General features: G+C 54.8%; 2 protein-coding genes across 3 annotated transcripts; both read left to right on the forward strand.

Annotated features, from left to right (window-relative positions):
* The first annotated feature begins 629 nt into the window (after positions 1-629).
* On the forward strand, positions 630-6,950 carry PDXP (pyridoxal phosphatase). Of its 2 annotated transcripts, none has more exons than XM_016223120.2 (2): positions 630-1,203; positions 5,592-6,950. In XM_016223120.2, exons 1-2 carry the CDS (start codon positions 630-632, stop codon positions 5,906-5,908), a joined length of 891 nt encoding a protein of 296 aa, XP_016078606.2. In that variant the 3' UTR covers positions 5,909-6,950. The 2 variants fall into 2 exon arrangements, 1 of the variants encoding a protein (XP_016078606.2); XR_015714010.1 differs by lacking the exon at positions 5,592-6,950 and adding an exon at positions 4,120-4,359 and having other exon boundaries at positions 1,117-1,203.
* A 7,281-nt stretch (positions 6,951-14,231) lies between these two features.
* On the forward strand, positions 14,232-17,319 carry LGALS1 (galectin 1). The gene is made up of 4 exons (XM_016223263.2): positions 14,232-14,332; positions 15,463-15,542; positions 16,707-16,878; positions 17,122-17,319. Exons 1-4 carry the CDS (start codon positions 14,324-14,326, stop codon positions 17,266-17,268), a joined length of 408 nt encoding a protein of 135 aa, XP_016078749.1. The 5' UTR covers positions 14,232-14,323; the 3' UTR covers positions 17,269-17,319.
* Positions 17,320-18,980: the final 1,661 nt, after the last annotated feature.

Consider the following 18,980-nt stretch of genomic DNA (forward strand, 5'->3'; position numbering starts at 1 on the left):
CAGCCTAGAGAAGCACTGGTGTAGCCAAGGGCCCCAGCGCTCAAGCAGACACCATGCGCCTCTGTCCCCATCATCCCCACATGCTTCTCGCAACTTCGCTCAGACCTGGAGCATCCACAGTTCAGAGGGCAAGGAGATAATGACCCAAAGACATCTCCTTTAGCATCTGCTTTCCTCTTAGTAACCAGCTCTCCTAAGCTTCTGATTGGCTGGGGGCATAGCGCTATTCGCGCCACATTTTCTACTTGTAACTCGTTATTGGCCAAGAAGAGCGTCAGTCTCCCAGGCTCCCACCCATGTGAGAGGCTAATCGGGGTTAAAACTCAGCGGCGACTGGCCCAGCAGAGCCGGGAGGCAGGGCGAATGACCAAGCGAGGTCCTCATTGGTGCTCTCCCCTCGGCGCCGACAGCGATTCCGCCCTTCTCTCCAAGCTCCGCTTACTCGCAGCCTCGCTCCTTTCCGAGACTTTCGCCCCCATTGGCCGCGAGCCAGACTGTAACCCCGCCCCCTGGCCCTCCCGGCGCTCCGATTGGCTGGTGCGAGGCAGCGGGATGCGGGCGAGCGCACCGTGCCCGCGGAAAGAAAGCGGCGCGGCGCGGCGCGGGCGTGCGGGCAGCCAGCTGGCTGCATGGCGCGCTGCGAGCGGCTGTGCGGCGCGGCCCTGCGCGACGTGCTGGGCCGGGCGCAGGGGGTCCTGTTCGACTGCGACGGGGTGCTGTGGAACGGCGAGCGCGTCGTACCGGGCGCGCCGGAGCTGGTGGAGCGGCTGGCGCAGGCCGGCAAGGCGGCGCTGTTCGTGAGCAACAACAGCCGGCGCGCGCGGCCGGAGCTGGCCCTCCGCTTCGCGCGCCTCGGCTTCGGTGGGCTGCGCGCTGAGCAGCTCTTCAGCTCCGCGCTGTGCGCCGCGCGCTTGCTGCGCCAGCGCCTGCCGGGGCCGCCGGACGCGCCGGGCGCAGTGTTCGTGCTGGGCGGCGAGGGGCTGCGCGCCGAGCTGCGCGCCGCGGGGCTGCGCTTAGCCGGGGACCCCGGCGAAGACCCGGGCGCGGCCCCGCGCGTGCGTGCGGTGCTCGTGGGCTACGACGAGCACTTTTCCTTTGCCAAGCTGAGCGAGGCGTGTGCGCACCTGCGCGACCCCGACTGCCTGCTTGTGGCTACTGACCGCGATCCGTGGCACCCGCTCAGCGACGGCAGCCGGACCCCTGGTGAGCGCGAGGGTGGCAAGGAAAGCGAGGTGAAGGGGGCGACCTGGTATTTCACCTTCATGCCTGGTGGTGAGGGTCGGGGGAGGGGCGTGTCCGGGTGACAGGTAGGGAACCGGAGGGTTGCTAGCGCGGCTACCACCCAGAAAGAGCCCAGGGTGCTTTCGTGTCAAGGCCTGGTAATTCTTGCAGCTGCCACACTGTGAGGGGACAGCAGTGGTGTCCCCGTTTGACAGATGAGGAAATTGAGGCCCCCTATGGCTCTTGGGATTGCAGGCGGAATCCAGATACCCTGACTCCCAGCCCCTAACCTTTCTGAACCAGCCCCAAGGAATCCTGTCATTTTGTCTCACCAGCTGTTGGGGTGAGATGGGAGATTTGAGGACAAAACCTGGAAGGATGGTCTTCCTGTTGGGGAGTTGGAACACCATGTCCGGAGGCAGGTGTGCAGGAGCACAGGAGGTGGTTGGAGTTTGACCTGAGTCCAGTTCCAGCTCCAGGGCTCTGTAATCTTGTTCATTACATAACCTCAGAGCATCTCCCCTGGCTGTCAAATGGGTATCCAGAGCCCATGTTATAGCACCTCAGTATCCGTTATTTCGTTTCCAAATTATTCTGGAGATGGGGGTTATTGTTCCATTTGTCAGTTAAAGGAACTGAGGCTAAGAGAAGGGGAGTGAGCTGCCCAAGAGTTCAGGGACCTGAACTTGGCTCTTGTGGCCACCCAACCCCCACCCCCTCCATTGAAGGCACTCTTTCTTCACTGCTGTCATCGGGGTACTCAGACCTGCAGAGGAGGCAGGAACAGGTGGAGGTTCCTACGTCTTGGACGGTTCAACTTAGACAAGAGCAGATGGTAGCAGACGTTAATTGACAGTAGTGAGTGTGTGGACAAGTCAGTACCCCAGTGAGTAGGCTGAGGTCAGGGACAGCTCTCCCATCACTCCCTCCTTGCTGGCGACTGACCCAAACAGTTGTTGATACCAAAGCCTGGTACCAAAACCAGAGGTCCCTGGTTCCATTCCCAGTCAGAGCATATGCCCAGGTTGTGGGCTTGATCCCCAGTAGGGGGCGTGCAGGAGGCAGCCGATCCACATTGTTTCTATCTCTCTCTCTCCTTTTCTCACTACAGTCAATAAAAACATATCTTTTTTAAAAAAAGAAAAGCCCAGTCAGCGTGGCTCAGCAGTTGAGCATGAACCTTTGATCCAGGAGATCGTAGTTCGATTCCCAGTCAGGGCACATGCCCAGGTTTCAGGCTCTACCCCAGTGGGGGGCATGCTGGAAGCAGCCAATCAATGACTCTCTCATCATTGATGTTTCTATCTCTCTCCCTCTTTCTGAAATCAATAAAGACATTTTTCTTTAAAGCCATCTTACTAAAAAAGGAAATTGCGTTAAAAAAAGAGAAAGAAACATAGAACAGAGCTTGGGCTATGGCAGAACCAGTTCTAGGCTGGGAATCTATAGTTCTAGGCCTGTCCTAGCTCTGTTGCATGCCTACTTGCTGCATGACCACTCCAACCTCAGTTTTCCTATAAACCCAAAGTGAGGGCTCCCCCAGCTGCAGCAGCTCCTGCCTGTCTAGGCCATGCTGTGAAAAGTGAGTTTCTCCCCGGAGGCCTCAAAGCTCAGATTAAGGCTGTGGGTTAAGAGGCCCCCAGGACTCAGGAAGGGCGGTGTGGAATAACGGGAGAGGGCAGGCCCTGCCCGCTCCTGCCCCTTCCGTCTCAGCACCCGGTTGGCTGTGCACTGCCAGTCATTCCCACAGCCTAGAGGGGGAGGCAGAGGTTTAACAAGTGCGGAAGTATAGCAGTGCGTCAGGTCTGTACACTGAACGATGCAGCTTTGAGACAGTGGTTACAAATATTAATAAAGGCCTCCGTTATGCATAAAATCTGAAATAATGCAGATCTCTCACCTCAGTGTCCCCTCCCTCTGCAGGTTTCCTAAATTATGTTTACCTTAAAACCATGTGGCAGCCACTTGAGCTGGCAAATAGAAATGCCTGCTGTGTCAGGAATACGTCACCACCAAAACATGTGACAGTCTTGGATTATAGGATGTTAAGAGGAGATCGTGGTGGTCTGAGGACTGAATTGAGTTCACAGACTCCCCAGCTAAGACGTTCACTCCCCCAGGGTAGGGCTCCTTGTGTTCACTGCTCTATCCCAGTGCCTAGCACAGTGCCCGGTGTGTATATGGGTCTCAGTAGATATTAGCCGAGAGGGTGAAATGGGGGCCGAGGATGATCCGCCCTGTCCTGATGAAAGAGGAAGAAGCTGACAGCTGAGAACTTTCTTGAGCCGAGAGAAACTCGAGGGTGACTCAGTTGAGCCCTTCCCATCCTAGAAAGAGTCTCTCACCAAGGGGGCAAATGGCTTTTCTTCCCTACCCACTTACGAAAACAAGTAGGCGAGTTCTAAGTCAAATGTCAGGGAGAACCGCCCAGTGGTATTGCTCTGAGCCAGCTCTGCCCTGGTCCTGTGACACAGGGGAAGTTCTCCTTGTCTGGGGCCACTTGACCCTTCTGAGCCTTTGGCTTAATAGGCTGTGAGACAGGAGATAGGAGGCCAGAGCCCTTGAGGCCAGACCAGCAGTGTACTGATAAATGTGTAGTCATTTGGGGAGCCTTGATTTATACCATTCGCCCATGTCTGTGGTACAAATACTCCCACCATGGTGGATTTTCATGCTACCAATGTGAAGTTACTGAACACAGAATTGGGAAGATGTGTGCACACCATTATATAGTATTTCCTTTGGTACAGATATAAGTCATCTTACAAGCATAGATATTGGTAAAATTATTAGGAAGTGATGAGTTTTGAGAATGTATTACCTTTGTTTTAAACATAATTCATTTGATTGTAAGTTTATGTAAGTGGACTTTAAACAATGGCTTTGTTTAACCACCAGCTCACAGAATTCCTGAAAATGAAACACTTAGCGCTCCCAAATGAGTAGAAGCTGGCCCAGCACATGAGTGAGTCATACCTACCTGAATGCAATTTATCTGCCACTTTTTAAGCTGTGCAACCCTGGACAAGTTACTTAATGTCACTGGGCGTCAGTTTTCTCATCTGTAAAATGGGCTTTCATGAACACCCAGCACATCCCTTGGCGCTTTAAAATGTGCTTAATAAATTGTGATTATTATTATCATCATCATTTGTTCAGGGACATTAGTGTGAAGGCAGAACATTCTGGCACAAAGATGTGCCTGTGGGGTGGGCACAGTGGACTCATTGTGTGGGGCACATGGCGAGGAGTCAGAACTGTCCTTTTCTAAACAGTCCTCCTATTGTTAACCACTTGGGCGTGGTCCACAATTTTGGGTATTATAGTCACTGTGGCCACAGACATTTTCAAGCATGTAGCTTTTTGTCTCCAGTCTGAATTCTCTTCTTGTGACCACTGTCCCGGTGGAAACCTGCTGGGTCAGAGGTGCGAACGTTTCTGTGCCCTGCTGTGTTCCAAAAGCGCTGTGCCAGTTCCAGTGCCAAGAATACACGTTCTTGTAGCCATTACCACACCTGCTGCTTGGGAAGTGCTTTTCCATTTCCAAAGCACTTGCCCTGGGATGTCTACAGCGGCGCCTCTTTTTTTTTTTTTTTTTTTTTTTTTTTATATCTCTTTATTGACTTCAGAGAGAGGGCGGCAGAGGGAGAGAGAGATAGAAACATCAATGATGAGAGAGTCATTGGGGATCGAGCCCACAACCCGGGCATGTGCCCTGAACGGGAATCTAACCCCGATCTCCTGGATCCTAGGTCAATGCTCAACCGCTGAGCCACACCCAGCTGGGCGCGGCGCCTCTTTGAAGGCAGGCATTCCTTGGATCTTTTCCAGCAAGTCCAAAGAAACTCAGAGAGGTGGAGTGGCTTGCCTGAAGACACATAGCTGCCAGGGTAGAATAGTGAACCTCAGACAGACCCAGGTACATGCACTGGCTCATTCAGCCCTTACAATACCCCCATGAGATAAGTGCCATAGTAAAGATGGGGAAACTGAGGCACGGGGAGGTTAAGGAGCCTGCCCGAGAAAGGTGGAGATGGAGTCTGAATTCAGGCATCTGGTTGCAGAGTCTGGGCTCTTCACCACTACAGTAAGATTTGGAAGCAGGCCTTTTGACTCTAGGGAGAGAGAGAGACATCAATTTGCTGTTCCACTTACTTATGTCCTTGGTTGATTCTTGTATGTGCCCTGACCAGGGATTGAACCCACAACCTGGGTGTATCGGGATGACACTCTAACCAAGCTACCCTGCCAGGGCTCCAGTGCCTAATTGTACCCCCGTGCTAAGCTGCCTCCCTCAGGATTCCAGTTTCAGGGCCTGGATTCTTTCCCTGCCCCCTCCCTGCGCTGACCGAGTCTCCATCTCCCTGCAGGCACAGGGAGCCTGGCTGCTGCGGTAGAGACCGCCTCAGGACGCCAGGCCCTGGTCGTGGGCAAGCCCAGCCCTTACATGTTCGAGTGCATCAAGGAGCACTTCAGCGTGGACCCCGCCCGCATGCTCATGGTGGGCGACCGCCTGGAGACCGACATCCTCTTTGGCCACCGCTGTGGCATGACCACCGTGCTCACGCTCACGGGCGTGTCTCGCCTGGAGGAGGCCCAGGCCTACCTGGCAGCCAGCCAGCAGGACCTGGTGCCCCATTACTACGTGGAGAGCATCGCAGACTTAATGGGAGGGCTGGAGGACTGAGCCCACCTGATCTGCAACCACAGCCCCACCCCTTCCCCACCCTGATCCCGTAGATGGAGGTGATGGGCCGGGAGCTGCATTAAGTGCCACTGGCTCTCTGGCCCTAGTTTCTACACCCTGGTGGGGCTGGGACCCAGGGAAGGTTTTAGGGCCCTAATACCCCCTCCCAGGGGTGGCTAAGCACTCTTTGCTGACCCCCTTGCCCCACTGGTTTGCCCTGGCATGACCCAGCCAAGGTGGCCTTATTTCCTGCCCTGGGACCTCCCTTGTTGAAAACTGGGCCCTGGTACCCACTGAAGATTTCCCTCAACCCTGAGCACTTAATTCCTACACCCCTCCCTGGGGCCTCTAGAGCTCTACCTGCTCCCTAGGTCCTGGCCTTGGGTTCCTGTTGACCAATGAGAGGTCTTTGTAACCACAAACCATGTTGTCCTGAGCCCTGAATGGACCAGTCAGAAGGCTAAGTCATAGTGATTCATTGATTTTGGGTCCTGAGTGGACCAGTTGAGAGCCTAAGTAGCAATGACCTGGATGTCTGACTGGATCAATCATAAGGCTGTGACAATGACCCTTTCTTGTCCTAGTTCCTGGGTAGGTCAATCAGGACAGCTAATAATGACCCTGAATAGAACAGAAGTCTGAGAGACGGTGGCCTCTTGACAATCTGGGTCTGACTGGATGAGCCAGGGTTCCAGATTTCTGTCAATAAATAAGGTCCACGTACTAAAGACCCCCGTCCACCAACACTGCTATCCAGGGGGCCACTCAGTGGCTCTGAGGGCCTCTGTAGCCGAGAGCCCCACCCTCTCCTGATCATGGTACCAGTCCAGTGTTGATGGTGGCCATAGCTCGAGTGGGGGCGTTTGTGTCCATCCCTGTGCCGTCATTGTTTGTTGTGCCACTTCTCCCCCGTGCCCGCCCCAGCTATTTATTTATTTATTATCGTGTGCCAGTGATGGTGGGGTGGGGGCTGGGCCTCCCCTGCCACCTCCACCCCTGTTGTAACTAGTCCTCCCGTCCTTAATAAAGGGGAGTGGGAGCACCTGCGTGGGTTCAAGTCTGTGCGAGGCGGGTGGGAGGCAGAGGCCCTGGCTGAGCCTGGTCTCCAGAACTGGCCCATCATGACCCTCGCTGTGCGAAGTGAGCCACCCCAGTTCCAGGGTGCTCTGCATTGCTACCTAACTCAGTAGCACGTTGCCCCTGGCTGAGTCTTTATGTAGCCATTTGTTTCAGAAAACCCAGCAAGCTTGTATCACTCATCCCATTTTACAAAGGTACTTGGGGAATGCAGATTGGAAATGTGATGCTAACTTTCACAAGGGCTCACCTGAGATCACCTGAGGCAGGACTGGAATTATGTTGGCTGACTCCAGAGACTGAGGGGGAGACAGGTCCCCACCCTCTGGGAGCTCAGGTGAGATACTGCGGCACACACACCACTTCGGGCGTCCTTCACACCTGGGGTGCTGCTGTGACTGCCCTGCCAGCCCTGAGCTCCAGGCCTCCCCAGCGCCTCCTGCAGAGTGGGTGCTCATCTGTGAGCTGGCCACAGGGCAGCCCAGAGCGACCTACAGATGCCAAGTGGGGAGATGCCACGACTGTTCCAGCCCTGGCTCGCACCCATTTACTTGTCACTTGAGCTTGCCCAAGCCCCTTTCTGCTCAGCCTGCTTCCTTATTTGTGGAGTGAGAGGTAGGTCTTGGAAGTGTGGGGAATTCTGTCCATGTGATGATTCTTGGACAGTGGGAGTGCTGGACTGGGCCGGGCTGCGTCGTGAAGCCAGCAGATTGCACTGTGGAGACTGGGCTGTGACAGAAACTCGGCTCACCCTGGCTAAGGCATGAGGGAGCTATGGCTGTCCCATGAGGCGGTCCAGCACTCCAGGTGTGGGCCTCACTCGGCTGTGGTGCATCCCAGACTGGGTACCTCTCACCCAACCAATGTACCAGGGCAGACTCATTGGGCTGGCTTGGGTCCTGTGCCCAAGGGGATGGAGCACAGCTATTGACCAGCCTGAGTCCTGTGCCCCCCAGAGGAGGGCAATACCTGCCTCCCTGGCCTCACTCTGGACCTAGCAGCCACTCCCTACCTTCCTTGCTGACAGAATCCTGATTTCCCTCAGGGGCACTTGGTGGCATATGAATCAGATGGGCTGGGCATCCCAGTCTTGGGTAGTTAATCGTTTGGTTTTTTTTAAAATATATTGATTTCAGAGAGAGGAAGGGAGGGGAGGGAGGGAGTTGAAACATCAGTGATGAGAGACTCACTGAAATCTGAGCTTGATCTAGCGTCTAGTTTCCACCCACCACTCTTGATTTCACCAATAACCATAACCAAGGGACTATATATTTTGCTTTCTTTGCATTTCCTCAAGGCATCCAGTAAGCCAGCTCTCTGAGAGTTAGAGACATCTCCAGACGCCGTTGATAACTCACAGTTACTGGAGCGGAGCTGCTGCTCCACGCCATGGGTGACTGGTGACGTGGCGCCCAGGAACCAAAGGTTCCTCGTGCCTGCCTTTCTCCCTTTCTCTTCCCAGACCACATGTTTCCATGAGCCAGGGCCGTTCTAGCAAATCCCACTTCTCTGACGCCAACTGGAAGGGAAAACTTTCCTCTGCCCACAGAATACTTCTGACACCAAACGTGTGGGTTTTCTGGTGTCCTACCATTTAATTCAATTCTGACGCTACCCTGAGGGAGTGCAGAACGACAGATTAAGGGTTCAGTCCTACAAGACTTTCCCCCCACTTCTGATGCCAGTCACACGTCCCAGGTACTTCTGACCAACTAGCTGTAAATCAGAGCTTCCCATAACCCCCTCCTCGGGTTGGATAGTTTGCTATAATGGTTCACAGAACTTAGGGAAACACTTAGGTTTGCCAATTTATTATATGAAAGGATCCAGATGAACAGCCAGCTGAAAAGATACACAGGGGGAGACCCAGGGGCATCCCAAATGCAAACCCGCCACCCTCCGAGCAGGTAGGTGTGTTCACCAACCCAGAAGCTCTCCAAACCCTGTACTTTGGGGATTTTTATGGAGACGTCATCACGTAGTCATGACTGATTGTTAACTCAATCTCCAGCCCCTCCTCTCGTGGGAGGATGGGGGGTGGGGCTGAAAGTCCCAAACTCCTAATTATGGCTCTGTCTTTCTGGTGACCAGCCGCATCCTGAAGCCATCCAGGAGCCCACCAAGAGTCACCTTATTAGAACAACAGAGATTCCAGCCCTGGCCAGTGTGGCTTGGTTGGAGCATTGACCCATGCACCATGGGAAGGTTATGGGCTCGATTCCCTATCAAGGCACATACCTAGATTGTGGGTTTGATCCCCAGTCAGGGCGTTTTCAGGAGGCGACTGATCCATGTATCTCTCACATCGATGTTTCTCTCCCTCCCCCTCTCTTTCTAAAATCAATTAAATATATATATATTCCTATTACCCAGGAAATGCCAAAGGGATTTAGGGGCTCTGTGTTGGGACCTGGGGTCCCGGGATCATAGACCAAATATTAGAACAAAAGATGCTTTTAGCATCTCTGTTTCTTAGGAAATTACAAGGGTTTTAGGAACTCTGTTACTAACTGGGGTCAGAGACCAAATATACATTTCTTATCTTACACTCTTCAACTTTCAATTTAGAAAAGTTTCAGACCAACAGGAGAGGTGTAAGAAGAGCAAATGAACATCCATATGCCCTTCACCTAGATTCCCAGTTGTTGAAATTTACCCAATTTGCTTAACCATTGTTTATATATTTACCGTTTTAACGGAGTACATTGCAGATGTTAAGACAGTTCACCCCAAATCTTTTAGCGTGTCTTTCCTAAGAGCAAGGATTGTCTACACAGCCACCATCCGTGATCAGACAAGAACCCAGATCTTTGATAAATTTCACTGAGCCCCTGAATTAACTCACCGTGGAAACCTCCTAGCTCCAGACTTCTTGTTATGTGAATGGTTCCCTTCACTTTAAAGCAATTTCCGCTGTTTTGTAGTCAAAAACTCTCCTGCCTGGCCGGGCGTGGCTCAGCGGTTGAGCGTCGACCTGGGATCCAGGCAATCAGGGTTCGATTCCCGGTCAGGGCACATGCCTGGGTTGTGGGCTCGATCAATGCCTCTCTCATCATTGATGTTTCTCTCTCTCTCCCTCTCCTTCCCTCTCTCTGAAATCAATAAAGATATATTTAAAAAACAAAAAAACTCTCCTGATACACAGGCCCCAGGCACATCATAGAAAACATTTAAAATCATCCACATCCCATATTATATATATGTGGGATTTTTTTGCTACACATTTTTCAAAGTATTTTTATACTTTTGTTTGAGACATTATTTGGCTATAAGGATCTAATTTGGGAGGGACCAACCTCTAGGAAGACTTCGGCTCACTTTTGAAGTAAGAAAATTCAACCTACAAAATTGTTTTCAAATGTAATGAAAGTTTTACAACTACCATCTTTTAAGTTTGAGCACAGTAAACATTTATTAATTCCAGCTTTACAGTTTTAGGATTTGGGAGCCAATACTTTTTTTTTTTTTTCCTTCAGGTTTCAAATATTTAAGCTCTTAAAAAGCTCTTAGCTCCCCAGAGTCTATAATTATGACAAAAGAAAATATTTAAAACAAAACAAAACTGAAAAAGCCCCATGCCTGAGCCCTGGAGGGCTAATGAATGGCAGGGCCTGGGCCCCAGCCAGACCTCGTATGAGAAGAGGGGCAGGTCACCAAAAGCCCGTCGAGGCCTGTGACCAGAGTGGGGGACAGACCTTGGCTGTGTTCAGGGAGGTGGCTGGGTGGGAGGGACAGCACCAGCACGAGCAAAGGCAAGGAGGAGAGAATGGATGAGCAAGGTAAGTGGGGGGAGAGGGGCAGGCTCCTGCACAAACCAGTTGGAAAAGTGCCTGAAGTGGGGGCAGGGTCGGCATTCCCCACCCCCACACTAGTCCTTTCTATCCTTCATGGAGTAGGGCCCAAAGAAGATCATTGCTTGAGGTTCAGAAATGCCAGGTCCACAGTGTTCTTTCCTTGGCTCAGCAGATAAAAAGCTTCAGCCCCAGCTTCCTGTGTGACCTTGGTCAAGTGGCCACCATCGCTGGGGGGTTGCTATATAATCAAATAAGGAAGTGGTATCTGGGGTCCCTCCCTGCTCTGACATCTAGGACTCCTGGCTCTGATCACCTTCCCCACCTGGGCCAACCAGGTTGGCAGGGGTTTTCAGTGGGCCCACCAGCAGCCCTCTCCACAACTGCCGGCTGGAGGAGGCGCAGCCTTCACGGGGGCAGGGCAGGCTGGGAAGGGCTGCACTGTTCTGGATCTCCTGCCCGAGGAAGCCTAGCTCATCTCTTAGGCAGTGGCCAAGGTCCAGCCTGCAGGAGAGAGGAATTCCAGAGAGCCCACCACCCCCAGTGCCGAATGGTGAAGGGGGAGGAGAGTCCCTGGGGGAGGGGGCCTTGGCCTGGGGAGGCGCAGATGAGAGAACTAATGCTGAGTCCCTCATGCATCACTCCTGTAATTCTCCAACCAGCTGGTGACTGGGTGACATTCCCACTTTCCAGGCCTGGAAGCAGGTTCAGGGAGGTCAAGGATTTGGCTACAGTCACAGCCAGGTAGCCCCCAAACCAGGACTTGCCTTTCGTCTCCAGATTCCAACCTCGAATTCATTTCAGGGCCCAGAGCCACTTTCCTGTGCAGTTCAGCCCTGTTGGCAGACAAGAAAGGGTGAGGTGAAGACGAAATGAGATAATGTATGAAAGGAGGCGCCGGGCACAAGGCCTGGCAGATAAGTGGGCGCCACTGCACAATGCCACCTGTCCCTACTCCTCCCCCCAGGAAAACCATAGCCCCAGTTATAGGGTACACGGGAATCTGGAGAGCCTAGGCCGGACGGGACTGATGAGGTGGAGGTGGAGGTGGAGGGACCTCCCAGGGGTATTGACATTAGAAGGTAAGCAGCCTGGGCAGGGACACTAAGACATTATGAGACTATGAAAAACACGCATGTGTGTCCACGCTGGCACACACACACACACACACACACACACACACACAGAAAATCTATTCCGACCAGAACTACTCCCTGTACTAACCTTGTACAGAAGAACAGGGTTTCACCTCCCCAGTGTACAGACGGGGAGACTGAGGCAAGCAGGGAGAAGGGGCTCACCAGGATGCCTTGGGGAGGGCATGGCAGGACCAGGACCTACACCCAAGTCTCCAGACTCCCAAAGGGGCTTTCCGGGGGCCTATTCACCACACCACACGGCCTCTGCCAGCCCTCGGCTGGCCAGATGCTGAAGGGGAGTAAAGCAGCCCCTCATCCAATGGCAAACGCTCTTGGTGATGGGCACAGCTTCCAGGTTGGGGGAAGAACAGAGAAGCAGTTCTCAGGACCCTGAGAGCCTAACTCAGGGCTGGCAGCCTGCCAGGCCCACCTGATGGCAGTTGGTCAAGGACTGTGGCTGAAGCACCTCTATTCTGGTCTGGGACTCCTCCTGAAAAGCCCTGACTCCTTGATCAGGCAGAAAGGGTGCCTGTGGCCCTTGGAGAGGAAGCATAGAGGAAAGGCAGTTGAGCTGGGCCCCAACCCCTCCCTAGGCTGAGGTTTGGGGAAGGCCCTGAAGGAAAAAGTGAGGCTGCTGTGGCTGATTTCTGAGGCAGCAGTCTTGGGGGGGGGGGCTCGCTGTGGTTGTGGCCTGCCTTGCAATCCCAAGTACTCCCCCGGCATCCTGTGGACTTGAGTCATCTGGAGGAAGGTGGTCTGTGGGGTGCGGGACAGTGGAGGCTGGACGGGAGAGGTAATGGAGGGCAGGGCAGATTTGCTAGCCTGACCTCCAGATGTGAGTCACCCCTGGTCCACATCTTCTCTCCTTTTTGGTGCTGCCAATTTCAGAAGGACAGTGACGTGGAGATGAAAGTCCCGTTGACAACTTCTGTAGTAAGCTTCCCACCTTGCCCAGTGCTCCCCACACCCCTCCCTCTACCTGAGTGTGAGGTGAGCACCCCTCCAACTCACTCCCAATTCTGTTGCTACAGTGATCTTCCCTGCAGCCCAAGTCTGGCCTCAATGTTCACCTTCCCTATAACCTTCTATGGCTCCCCAGCACCCTAGATAGAACAACAGCCTTTCATGATCCAAGTATTGTTGGCCACCCAGCCTCATGCTCCATATTTCCCCAACATATCCTAAACTCCAGCCATGTTCAGATGCTCACGGTTCCCTAAATCTGTGCTTTTTCATTTTGGAGCCTCTGCCCAGGCTGGAATGCCAGCCCTCCTTCACCCATCCTTCAAGACCCTACCTTCACATTCTGGACAGTCTCCATCCCACCAAGGTGCTTGCTCCTGACCTCCCTTAGAGCTGACATCATGCTACTCCTTCCTTAGGTTCATGGCCAGGTTCCACCCTAACAGTGGGCTCCTTGAGAGCAGGGACTGGGAAGATTCATCTTTGAATCCTTCCAGATAGCTCAGGGCCAGGTACATTAATTGGTGTACAGTAAAATATTTGCTAAACAGATGTGGAAAGATAAGGCTGTGCCTGGCCTCAGGGGAAGAGCTGTGAGGAGAGTGGACAGGGGTGCAAAGAGCAGGGACCTTAACCCCTCATGGCCTGGCTCAGCTGGGCCCGCTCCCAGGCCTGTCCCTCTCAGACCAGCCAGAGGCTGTCAAGCAGGGGCTCTTGGAGGATCCCCAGCAGGCCCCTCAGCAGGGCTGAGGCCTGAGCCCTGAACCCTGGCAGCTGCCTCAGACTTGGCACCGGGCCCAGCCTTTCTTTAGCTTTAGTGACAAGCACGCGCAGCGGCAGCCACAATCCCTGCTTCCGGAGGAGGCCCGGGTGGGGCCAGGGCCTTGCGGTTGATGGGTTCTGGGCCCTCTGCATAGGCCCACAGAGGGGGTCACGCCCTGGCCCTGCCAGCGTGCAGCCTCAGGAACCCCGGCTCTAATTCCTTGAAGGACTCTGCACCCCCTCAGCGGTCTTTCCTGGGGAGCCCCTGAGCTCAGCCTGCTGGCCCTCAGCCCCTTCCCGCCAACTCCTGGGCCTAGCTCATCCTCAAACTATTTTCCACTGGCTTCCCCCAATCCCTGCCACAGCACAACTTTTTTGGTGGGGGCTGGGGAGAGATGGGGGAGAATGAGAGGTGGAGCGCGGACCCTGGGGGAGTGGCTAAGGAGGGGGCCACCACTCTGATTGGTCCGCTCTGCTCCAGATCGGGCTTCAAAAGTCCATTGACTCCGCCCCCAGGGGCCCTATTCCTGTCCTGACTTACAATTGGCTGAGCTTCCCGGGGGCGGGGGGTCCGGTCCCCTTAAAAGGGTGGGAGCGGCCCGGGGGGACAGTCCCTCCCGCGGAGCCTCTGACAGCTGGTGCGCAGTCTGCAGGACCGTCCTCCCGCCCTCCCGCCCTCGGTCATGGCTTGTGTGAGTGCAGGGGCCCCGCGCCGAGGCTCAGGATGGCGTGGGGCAGGCCGCTGGGGAGAGTCGGGCAGATGCGGGCGTGGGTTCTAGTCCCGACAGTGCGGCTTTGAGCAAGTACCGTCTTTTTTTCCTGGGCCTTAGTGGCCGCATCTCCAAGATAGGGGTGGGCACCATGGTCCCCCAAGGCTTTCTCTGGCTTAAGAATTTTCTGGATTCCTCCAGGGTCGGCCAGCGCAGTTATTTCTCCCAAGGTCTGCCTTTCTGCAGCTCTCTGAGAAATTGGAGTGCACAGGGTGTGGCCAGCTGGGGCCGGGGAGGCTCTTTGATGACACTGCCCTTCCCCACCTCCACCCCAAAGAGACTCCTGTCCCCTCCCTCCCTGCTGCAGCTGTCCTCAGTCGCCCGGCCAGGGCAGTCACCCTCTGCGCTAGGGAGCCCTGACGAGTTGCCAGGATCAGAGGCAGGCTGCCTGGGAAGGGGGCCTGCCCGAGTGAGTGGGTGGAAGGGCTCAGTGCAGGCCGGTCCGGTGGGGGTGGGGGAGAGGAGGCGGGAATCTTCCTCAGGCCCTGAGGGAAAAGTTTTTGGCCGAAGGAACCACTCACCAGCAGTTAAACTGTGTGCTCAACCTCGTTAACCCCCAGCCAGCCAGGCTGCAGGCTCGGCCGAGGCCGCGCTCCCTGCTGCAGAGGCGCCTGGCCCTGCTCCTCGGGGCCTCCTCTCCGCAGAGCCGCTTGAAGGGGAGCCCCCCAGCCCCAGGCCCCTTCCTCTCCAGCAGAGGGGCAGACTCCCCCCCCCCCCCCGCATTCGCCTTCCTTTGCCACCAACTCCCTCACTCCCGAGGAGCCCGCTTCTCTCATCTATTACATGAGGCAGTGGAACGTCCCAGCTCCAAAATCCCCAAGCGGAGCCCCAAAGACTTCCAGATCTTGGCTTCGGGAGCCTCAGTCCCGTTACCGATAGGAAGCGGACCCGGTTGGGGGTAGGGACTTGCCCAGGACCTCACAAAGGAAGAACGGCTAGAACTTGCACGCGGGTTCCCCAGGCTTCCAGTTTCCCAGGGTGGAGACGACCCCCTCCCACCTCCGCGGGCACCGCAGCCTCTAACCCGTCTGGGCGGGGTCTTGTCTGCGCAGGGCCTGGTCGCCAGCAACCTGAATCTCAAACCGGGGGAGTGCCTCCGAGTGCGGGGCGAGGTGGCCCCCGACGCCAAGAGGTGAGGGGCGAAGGCGGGGGTGGCGGGCGGCAGCGGCTGGGCCGCGTCTGCAGCCCCTGGGCGCAGCCCGAGGGCAGGTAGGGGCGTGGCGGCCTGGCCCCCTCCCCCCTCCCCTTCGGCGGTGGGGGCGGGGATTCTTTCCGGCGGCCCCGGCGGGAGCGGGGTTTTCTGGATGAGTCACTTCTTCCTGGGATCTGGATGCCTCCAGCATGGTCGCCCCCTCCCCTCCCCACTGGAGCCTCTTAAACTAAACCAGCTGCTGCTCCGCCGCCTACGTCGGCTCGTCCCCACCTCCCGGCTCTGGGCGGGACCTGAGGCTGCTGGGGGGCGGGGGCGGGGCGGGGAGAGGGAATGAGGGGGGTGCCCCGCCCAAAGCTCTCCCTCCGCGGTCCCTCTGTCCTGCGTTCTTCACTCCTCAGCCTTTCATTCCTTCAGTCCTTCCTTCCTTCGTCATCCAGCCAGCTGGTCTGTTTTCTCAGCGGCCACGTGGCGGACCTGGGGCTTAGCCAACTGCACTGAGCCTCAGTTTGTTAATCAGTAAACCAAAACGAGGGGGACGGTGGTTGTGCGGGGGGGGGTGAGGTGCTGGGTCTCTCAGTGAGGAGATGACCAGCCGACGTTATCAAAGAGCCCGGTGCACTATTCATTTCATTCTTATCAGACCCTCAGGGGCAAGGATTGCTGTTACCTCCACCTAGCAAGTGCGTTATTGGGATTTGTTCATTCGCCCCAGTTATTGAGTACCTGTTGCATGTCATCCATCATGCCGGGCACCAAGGGTGCCAAGATATACCAGATAGACAGGACACCTGTATGCCCAGAGGTCATCATCTGGAGGGAGTCCCCTACCTCGACCGGAGGGCTGGGACACAAACTGCTGTCTGCGAGAGTTTTGGCTGTAAGCACAGCAAGACCCTTAGAGATCCTTCTTGGGCAGGCAGCCCCCACTGTGCAGATGAGGAACAGACCCAGAGAGGGGCAAGGACTCAAGATCACAGCAAGGAGGTGGCTGGCCCAAGAGCTAGAATCAGGTTTCCTGCCTCCTTGACTCAATCAGTTCTCCCAGCTAGATCCATTCATGGTGCACGGAGTGGCACAGACTGGTTAGTCCAGGGGCTGCAGCTGCCTGCAGAGGCCTCAGCCCCTCCTGCCTGTCACCCCCAGCTTCGTGCTGAACCTGGGCAAAGATGACAACAATGTGTGCCTGCACTTCAATCCTCGCTTCAATATACATGGAGACATCAACATCATCGTGTGTAACAGCAAGAATTCCGGGGCCTGGGGCACTGAGCAGCGCGAGTCTGTCTTCCCCTTCCAGCCTGGAAGTGTCACAGAGGTGGGCTGGGGCAGAGCTGGGGTTCGTGACCAGAGACCTAGGTCCCACCTTGCCTTTCCTCCCCACTCCCCCTTCTCCCTCCCTCCCCTGCTGTGTTAGCCCCTCTACCAACCTCAGGGGCCTGGCCCCTGCAGTAGGGCTGTCAGGGCTCTGGGAGGGCCCAAGGCCTGCAGGCCGTGGCTGTGGCTGTGCCAAGGCTCCCGCTTGGGGGAGCATCGCTCACTGCCCTTTTCCACTCCCAAGGTGTGCATCTCCTTCGACCAGGCAGACATGATTATCAAGCTGTCAGATGGATATACATTCAAGTTCCCCAACCGCCTCAACCTGGAGGTCATCAATTACCTGGCGGCAGAAGGTGACCTCAAGATCAAGTGTGTGGCCTTTGAGTGAATCCAGCCAACCAATGGCCCCCAATAAAGGCAGCTGCCTCTGTACCCTGAACCAGCCTCATTTGTGTGCGTGTGTGTATATAGGGGCAGGCTCCACTAACTTCCCCAGGCTTCACTTCTGTTCACTTCTTTGATGCACACCTGCTAAGTGCTAGTGACATCTTCCCCTGAGTCCCCTGGGCTCAGTACACAGTAGGGGCTTGGTGACAAACAGCTCCCAACCTAGTGGGCCCCAGCACATAGTAGGTGCTCAAAAGATGAATAAATGAAACCAGGGGGAAAGAGGCAAGGACAGACTGATTCATGCTGTGGTATCAGGCAGCACAGAGAGAAGAGTTACTGGGCCCCTCTCATTTGTTTTCATGAGCTATTAAGAGCTGGTGCAGATGGTGGTGCGGGGCTACCAGCTGTGTGGCCTTGTGTGCATGAATGGATCTGAGTCTGGTTTATTCATGTATGTGAGGGGACTAGTAGCACATAGTGCTGTGAGGATTAAGTGATACGTGTGAAGGAGGCCAAGTTTAGTATGCAGCGCATAGTAAACAGCAGTGGCTTCTCATCCCTGCTGCACTCAAGCCTCTGAGTGACAATGTGATGCCCAGGACTGTACTATACCCAGCTGAGCTCTGGGATGGGAGCTTGGCAAATCTAACTCTCCAGGACAGCCAGCAGCAGCCGTGGGACCCTGGGTAGGTCTTATCTGTCCCCAGCCTTCATTTCTGCATCTATAAAATGAGGGTTATTTGCATCTGGGCCCTTTGGGGTGGAAGATTCCCACCTCGGTGTGTCCCCTAGGGAGCACATTTCTGTGAGGGCCAAGGGGGATGGAGTCCACATGCCCAATCTCCAGGCTCTCCTGAGTCACCCAAGTGGCCACCCAGAAACAGCTTTGGAAATCTGGCTGTGGATGGATCGCCCTCTGCTGGACGTTGGAGAAAGTGCTCCCCTCAACTGCCTTTCTCTGGTCCTCAGTTCACCCACATTATTTCTCCCCTAACCTGGCTGAACACCCACAATATACCAGAACTGGGACTACACGGAGCCAGAGCAAAGCCCTGGGAAAGAAGCGGCTCAGAATCACACTCCTATGTTCAAACCCCAGCTCCATCACTGCCCTCAGATTAGTTACTGAACCTCTCTGAACCTGTTTCCTCATCTATCAAATTGCATTAATACTATAGTATCTACGATGTGGGGTTGTTGCAAGGATTAGCTGGCATAATGCAGGGGGGTGTATGGTGCATGGCACATAGTAAGGGCTCTGTAAATGTTGGTTTCCTTCACCTCTTTTAAGACTCACTGTGTATTATGAGCCTATGAAACTGGGTCCAAAGAAATTAAGTAGAGCTCTGCCCTTAGACCACCTGGGCTCACCCTCAGCACTTGCTCTTCTTGCCTGTATGACCTTGGGCAAGTGACTGCACCTGTCTAAGCCTCAGTAAAATGGGGCTCATACCTTAAAAGAGAGAATCATGTAAAGAGCTAAATAAATAGCAGTTCCTTTTGCTCATCAGCATCATCATTTCTATTAAGAGAATGTGCCATCTCTCTTTTTTTAAAAAATGTTTTTATTGATTTCAGAGAGAGGAAAGGAGATGGAAAGAGACAGAAACATCAACAATGAGAGTCATTATTGGCTGCCCCCTGCATGCCCCCTACTGGAAATCAAGCCAGACACTTGAAACCTGAGCATGTGCCCTGACTGAGATTGAA

This window comes from Miniopterus natalensis, chromosome 2 (genome assembly GCF_054644295.1).
Source record: "Miniopterus natalensis isolate mMinNat1 chromosome 2, mMinNat1.hap1, whole genome shotgun sequence".
NCBI classification, from domain to species: Eukaryota; Metazoa; Chordata; class Mammalia; order Chiroptera; family Miniopteridae; genus Miniopterus; species Miniopterus natalensis.

Excerpts from the sequence above, each read along its gene's own strand:
- PDXP (XM_016223120.2), top strand. The coding sequence starts at position 630 with ATGGCGCGCTGCGAGCGGCTGTGCGGCGCGGCCCTGCGCGACGTGCTG. Across the intron at positions 1,204-5,591 it reads CGACGGCAGCCGGACCCCTG|GCACAGGGAGCCTGGCTGCT; the intron begins GTGAGCGCGAGG and ends ATCTCCCTGCAG.
- LGALS1 (XM_016223263.2), top strand. Across the intron at positions 15,543-16,706 it reads GTGGCCCCCGACGCCAAGAG|CTTCGTGCTGAACCTGGGCA; the intron begins GTGAGGGGCGAA and ends TGTCACCCCCAG. Across the intron at positions 16,879-17,121 it reads AGCCTGGAAGTGTCACAGAG|GTGTGCATCTCCTTCGACCA; the intron begins GTGGGCTGGGGC and ends TCCACTCCCAAG.